General features: G+C 62.3%; 1 protein-coding gene across 1 annotated transcript in view; it reads left to right on the top strand.

Annotated features, from left to right (window-relative positions):
- Nucleotides 1-6,891, top strand: part of COL6A2 (collagen type VI alpha 2 chain) — a 30,259-nt gene that overhangs the window by 21,687 nt on the left and 1,681 nt on the right. The window contains exons 22-27 of the mRNA XM_023745968.1: nucleotides 308-379; nucleotides 539-574; nucleotides 873-918; nucleotides 1,147-1,299; nucleotides 1,469-1,921; nucleotides 2,095-2,133. Coding sequence (XP_023601736.1) covers nucleotides 308-379; nucleotides 539-574; nucleotides 873-918; nucleotides 1,147-1,299; nucleotides 1,469-1,921; nucleotides 2,095-2,133 — 799 coding nt within the window. The remainder of the gene's footprint in view (nucleotides 1-307; nucleotides 380-538; nucleotides 575-872; nucleotides 919-1,146; nucleotides 1,300-1,468; nucleotides 1,922-2,094; nucleotides 2,134-6,891) is intronic.

The following is a 6,891-nucleotide window of genomic DNA, read 5'->3' as shown; positions in this document are numbered from 1 at the left end:
TCCTCTTCCTCCTCCTCCTCCTTTATCCTCCGTTTTCATCCACCTCCTTCTTTTTCCTCAGCCCTCCTCCTCCTCCTCTCTCCTCAGCCCTCCTCCTTCTCCTCTCTCCTTCCTCGTCATCCTTCCTCAGCCCTCCTCCTCTCTCCTCCTTCCTCCTCGTCCTTCCTCGTCCCTCCTCCTCCCTCCTCCTTCCTCGTCCCTCCTCCTCCTCTCTCCTCATCCCTCCTCCTTCCTCGTCTCTCCTCATCTAGAAGCAAGGGAGGTGTATAGGTGTTTGCTGAGCCGACCTGCTTTTTTTCCTTCTCAGGCAGATCCTGGTCCCCCTGGTGAGCCGGGCCCTCGGGGGCCGAGAGGATCCCCCAGGACCCGAGGTAGGTCAGTTCCCGTCCATAGGGCCCTCAGGCCGTAGCCTCTGGGCCAGTTAGGCCAACACACACCCTGAACCACAGGGCTCTGCCTGTGGTGGAAGCTCAGGGCCAGGTGCAGGGACCCTGCTCAGACTCAGTGGTCACCTCTCACTGTCGTCCTTCTCCTCCAGGGAGAGCCTGGACCCCCCGGAGACCCCGGCCTCACGGTAGGTACCAGTTGGGGATGGAATCAGTGTCCTCCCTCCTAAAACCGAAAAGCAAGGACAGTGTCAGAGGGTGAGGTCAGAAGGAGTGGGGTCAGCAGGCGAGGTCAGCAGGGGTGTTAGCATGAAGTCAGCAAGTCACGGTCAGCAGGGCAAGGTCAGCGGGGAGGTCAGAGGGCAAGGTCAGCGGGGGGGTCAGCAGGAGGTCAGCAGGGGAGGTCAGAGGCGAGGGGAACAGGGCTGCAGACCCCTGGCCCCTCTCGGGTTGCCGTCCAGGCTGGACTGACCCACTGTGTTGCAGGAGTGTGACGTCATGACCTACGTGCGGGAGACGTGCGGGTGCTGTGGTGAGTCTCAGCCCCCACACGGGGGTGCTGCTGGGCTGCCCGGCTCTCACCCAGCAGTCAGGGTCATCATCCAAGGGTGGGGTCACGCCCAGAGGTCGGGGTCATCAGAGTCCCACCCTCCCCCTGGTGGTGATCATTTCCCACGGTGCACCGGGCTGTGCGCCCTGTGGGGGGGTGTCCTGGGCGGGGGCCGGTGCACGCAGCCATCGCCCCTCTGCCGGCCCACAGACTGTGAGAAGCGGTGTGGCGCCCTGGACGTGGTGTTCGTCATCGACAGCTCTGAGAGCATCGGCTACACCAACTTCACGCTGGAGAAGAACTTCGTCATCAACGTGGTCAACAGGCTGGGGGCCATCGCCAAGGACCCCAAGTCCGAGACAGGTCAGCTGCACCCTCAGGGGCGGGGGCAGGAGACCCTGGGCAGGACACCCTGACATCCAGTCCTGGGAGGGATGTTAGCTTGGCCGAGGGTCCCACGGCCCCCACTTGAGGGTGGCGAGCGCGTGGGGTGACGCAGACAGCCTCTCACGCCCGCACCCGGCCGCCGCAGGGACCAGAGTGGGCGTCGTGCAGTACAGCCACGAGGGCACCTTCGAGGCCATCCAGCTGGACGACGAGCGCATCAACTCGCTGTCCAGCTTCAAGGAGGCCGTCAAGAACCTCGAGTGGATCGCAGGCGGCACCTGGACGCCCTCCGCCCTCAAGTTCGCCTACAACAAGCTGATCAAGGAGAGCCGGCGCAAGAAGACCCGCGTGTTCGCAGTGGTCATCACGGATGGCCGGCACGACCCCCGGGACGACGACCTCAACCTGCGGGCGCTGTGCAACCACGATGTCACGGTGACGGCCATCGGCATCGGGGACATGTTCCATGAGAAACACGAGAGCGAGAACCTCAACTCCATTGCGTGCGACAAGCCCCAGCAGGTGCGCAACATGACGCTGTTCTCCGACCTGGTGGCCGAGAAGTTCATCGACGACATGGAGGACGTCCTGTGCCCGGGTGAGCGGCGCTGGGCCTCCCGCCTCCCCGGCCTGCCCAGCCCTTGTCCCTGCAGGAGGGAAGGGGACCCTGGGAGGGCAGGGGCTGGGTGTCTGTGGGCCACCGAGGGAGCCCAGCCCGCCCTGGACAGAGGAGCCTGACCAGGACCCCTGGCCTCCTTTCCTCTCTCCTAGACCCCCAGATCGTGTGCCCGGACCTTCCCTGCCAAACAGGTAACACGGGGAGCCACCCCTCAGACTAGCAGTGACGGGGGCCCAGAGGACCTTGCAAGGAATGCACTGTGGGCCCCCCCCTTAGTGAGGCCCGTGGGTTTCTCAGCCCCCTGGGCCTCAGCATGTCTGAGAAGGGGCTGGGGGCCCAGGGTTTGGTGTCTCCAGTGCCATTGCTGTCCCACCCACTTGGCACATGTGGGGAGGGGTGCTGAGGGCCTGGCCGTGAACTTGGTGCCCAGGGGAGAGACAGACCCCCAGGGCCATGCCCCCGGCCGCCAAAGGTGAAAGCCCTGGATCCAGTAAAGAAAATGGCTAATTTAAAACCTTCTGGGAGGTGAACACAGAGGCTAATGGCTCCCTGAGGCCCCTGGGGGCTCATCCATCTTCCCTCTGGGAAGGACTCCAGCCTGTGTTTAGGGGACCCGCCCAACTGGTGCATCGTGTGCGTGGCTGGCCCTGGAGGCACAGAGAGGCTGTCCCCAAGGGGTCCCTCAAAACAGCGTTGTCACTCCTCTGGGCATCATGCTGCCACCTCTGCCCCAGGGTGGCAGGAGCTGAGCCCCCTTTGGCAATCCCTGCGTCCTGCCGGCCTGGGTCTTGGAGCCATTGCTGGCCCCTCCCGCTGGGATATGGGCACCTGCCTGTCCAGTCCCAGCGCTAGAGCTGGCTCTGGAAGGCGGAGCCGCGTAGAGGGGCGGGGCCGTGTTGGCAGGTTGGCAGAGGGCACCCACATCTGCGTGTACACTGGGCTTGTACGCAGGCTCCTGGCCCACCAGGCAGGTTCGAAGGTGCTGAGGTGCCTGAGGGAAGGAACATATTGAGTGGGGGCCAGGGTTCCCACTTATTCTGACAGAGAACTTTCAAGGAAATGCTCATGGAAGTCCTACATGTGACCCAGCTGTGGCGTCATCCAGAGACTGCCTGGGCGTGGGGTCCCTATGGGAACGGCTGTGTGTGGTGGCCAGAACCACCCGAAACCCTGCTGGGGTGTGTCCCGTAGTAAATGTGACCCCTCTAGGCTAGAAACCAGACCCCAGACCCCGGTGCCCAGGCCAGGCAGTGGCCCGGCATCCTCGCCCGGCCTGGACCTGTGTTCCATGCCAGCGGAGGCTCTTTACAGCTGCTCCCGACCGCACTTAGGAAGGTCCCTCACTCCGCGCAGCTCAGTCCTCCCGGGAATGAATGGCTTTGTCAGACAGCTTGTCTGGTCTGTAGGTACGATCGGGGCTGCCGCTTCAGCCTGTTGCTGTGACAGATGCGGTCACTGATGTTCGAATGCTGAACCAGCCTTGCAGACCAGGGGCAAACCCCACTTAGTCACGGAGTATCGGGATTTTTATGTTGTTGGATTCGATTTGCTGATATTTTGTGGATTTTTTTTTTGTTATCTCTGCTCATGAGAGATCTTGGGCTGCAGTTCCCTTTCTTGTGATGTCCTTGTCTGGTGTCAGCGTTAAACGCTGGCCCCCAGGATGGTGGTCTCCCTTCCCCTCGAGGACCTGACAGAGAAAAGGAAGGGGCCCCTGGAAGACCCCTCCCCGCCCTCTTTCAACTACCCGCCTAGTACTAAACTCAAACTCATCCTCCTCTAAAGCGACCAGAAATCTCCAAGTAAAATAGACATTGTGACCAGAGAAAAGAAAGCAGACATAACTATAGAATGTGCTGTGGCACAAGGGGGGGGGGGGGGGCGCCCTGCCGCGGCTGGGCACTGTCCTCGGCATTTGGGGGCTGCAGACAGGCATTGGGGTGAGGCTGCCACCTCTGGCATGGCCCTGACCTTCAGGCCAAGCGGCCCCGTCCACCCAGAAGCCATGCCTGATTGTGTCAGGGCCACAAGACTCAAAGAGAAGCAAAGCCAGGCTCCGGGTAAAAGCGACAAAGACAGATCTCATTCCGAGGTCGCTAAGAGTTCCCATTTACCCCCAAACAGAAGCAGAGGACTTGGCTAACGGCCCGCTGCGCAGAGGCCCTGGGGGTGGGGAGGGGGTCCCTGTGACCAGGCCCCCCCTGGGTGTGCTGACTGGCACATACGCAGGAGAGAAACGGACTTCTCAACCCTTTAGGACCGACAGCAGTGGTGCACGTTGTAGTAAGATGCCCACGGAAGGGAGGCCCTGCCCTCCCGGGGGTGGGAGACAGAGCGAGAGCGTCCCTGAGGGTTTGCTGCCCCCAGGTCCTTTAGGGGACAGTTCTGGGAGGGGGATCTATGTCCCCAAGGGCAGAGAAGATTTTGTAACTGCAGGCTCTCTACAGTATCTGTCCTGAGAGGGTCCTGTCACCAGGTTCGGGCTGCAACAGACTGAGTTCTCATGGCAGCGTGGAGCGTTTTAAGGAGCTGGGTCATCCCAGGCATGGCCTTGAGAGGTCAGCAGCCATACTGGCATCTGGTCAAGTCTCAGTGCAGCTGTGGGGCCGAGGGTCTTGCAGTTCTTCAGGCCTTGGGGACCAGAGGCCTTCTCTCCCGTCTCCTCGGCATGTGCCCGCTGCTGGCCCCAAAGCCCTTTCAGCTCTGGCACTGCGGCGTCCCGGTCTCCTCGTCCCACCCCGGCTGAGCCTCAGCCTCATTCCTGGCTTTGATGCCAACTCATCTCCGAGGAGAGAAGCCCGAGGAGGGCGGCTGGAGGCCCGCTCACGCTGACCGCGTCCCTTAAAGCCTTCTCTGGATGCCCCGCAGATGGACCGCGGCCTGGCGATGCGCCCCCGGTCACCTTCCTCCGCACGGAAGAGGGCCCGGACGCCTCCTTCCCCACGACCATCCCCCAGATCCAACAGTTGCTAAACGCCACGGAGCTCACGCAGGACCCGGCCGCCTACTCCAGGCTGGTGGCCGTGCTGGTCTACACCGCTGAGCGGGCCAAGTTCGCCACAGGAGGCGAGCGGCAGGACTGGATGGAGCTGTTCATTGACACCTTTAAGCTGGTGCACAGGGACATTGTGGGCGACCCCGAGACCGTGCTAGCGCTCTGCTGAAGCTGCAGGGCTGCCGGTGCTCCAGAGGCCGGGGCTGCCGAGCTGGGCCGCATTCGCTCCCCGGGCTGCCCGGACCGCCCGCAGTGCTGGGGCTGTGACAATAGGAACGTCTCAGGCTGGAGGTCTGGCACCAAAATCAAGGTGTCAGCAGGGCCTCGCTCCCCCCGGGGGCTCCAGGGAGGGCCCTCCCTGCTTCCAGCTCCCAGCTCCCAGCTGCCTGCATGGTCACATGGCCTCGCTCTGTAGCCTAACCTCCCTCTGCTCCCTAAAGGACACAGGTGGCATTTAGGGCCAACCAGAGAGCCCTGGACAGTCTCTCATCTCAAGGTCTGTACATTAGGCCCTTCTGCAAAGCCCCATTTTGCCACATAAGGTCACATTCGCAGGCTTCGAGACTAGGATGTAGGCATCTTTGGGGGACAGTATTCAGCTGATGACCCCCACCTAGCTGGGCTCCTCACACATTTAGGGGACGTAAGAATCACCCATTAGGGCAAACCTGCCAGAGCAGCTGGCCAACAGTTAGGGGAGGACCACAGACACCACTTCCTCGTCCTCCTCCTGCCCAGGCCCTCGGGGAGGTCAGGGGCGCCCTCTAAGGACTGCCGAAGCATGTTCAGGCCCCCGTGTGCCTGCTCCCCAGAAGCCGGATTAATAGACAAGCCCTCATCCGTGGGCCTTGTCACTGCTCCTGCCTGTGCCCCACCCTGTTCCCAGCGGCAGGGTCTCAGCCGAAGCATGTTCAGGCTCCCTGCCGTGGTTGGGGGGTCAGCAGAGGGAAAGAAGGGGAACAACAGAGCTCCCCTAAACACCCCAACACTCCTGGTTCAGCTTCCGGCCTCTGTGTCCAGGCACCCCTTGTTGAGGAAAACTTCCCGAAAACCAGAGCGCTCCCCACATCTGCCTGCTTGTAGGACTTGAAGTCAGGGCACCCGGAGAACTGGGTGTGTTTAGAGAAAAAGCTGCTATTCGTTTGCACTGCCACCAACATAAGCTACGTCATTAATAAGCTCCTTAAAAAAGCATCCTGTCCGCTGGCGCCTGGCACCTCGTAGTGGCACACCCCGGGGAGGGGGCGTCCCTCAGATGCTGTGAGCACACCTTCAACATTCTATAAAAGCTGAAAAACAAAGATCGTGAGCGCCTTGCTGTGGCTGAGTGAAGTGCTGGGGACCTGCTGCTGGCGGGGGCTGGTCCCCAGCGGTCACCCACCTGCGCAGGTGGGCGCCGGCCGCTCCAGAGCCGGGTCCTGGGCTGAGGCCTCAGGCATTGGTGCTGTGGGTCAGGACCTCCTTCCTGACGGGATCCCTGAGCCGCCAGCCCCAGGGGTGGGCAAACCTGGGCTGTGAGAGAGTCCAGGAGGGGTGCCGTGGGGCTGAGGTCTCCATTAAGGCCTTGAGGCGGGAGCCGGGCTGCGTGTCTGTGGCAGGTGGTCCCACGTGTGTGGGGAGTGGGTTTCAGGCTGTGTGTGGTGCCTGTGACCCCCAGAGGCCTGGCCTCAGTCCTGGCTGCAGCCTTGCCCCCGTGTCGTCCGGCATGTCCAGGGCTGCTCACTGCCCAGGAGGGGACAAGGGTCTCCTCAGGTAACAGTGAGTCACCTGGGCTACCGCAGGGGTCTGGCCACACGTGCCCACTGCCCACCAAGGCCTCAGTCAGAAGAGACCTAGGCTCATTCTCTTTCCGATGCTCCGAGGGCCAGGAGAGATGTGGCCTGGGCAGCGCCAGGCAGCTCTGGGATGGGGGGACTGAGGGGGTCACAGCTGTAGGTGGGTCTCCAGGGCCAGG

The sequence above is a fragment of the Myotis lucifugus genome, unplaced genomic scaffold (assembly GCF_000147115.1).
Source record: "Myotis lucifugus unplaced genomic scaffold, Myoluc2.0 scaffold_608, whole genome shotgun sequence".
Classification (NCBI taxonomy): domain Eukaryota; kingdom Metazoa; phylum Chordata; class Mammalia; order Chiroptera; family Vespertilionidae; genus Myotis; species Myotis lucifugus.
Note: the sequence above shows the minus strand (reverse complement) of the source record. Positions and strands in the feature narration are given on the sequence as shown.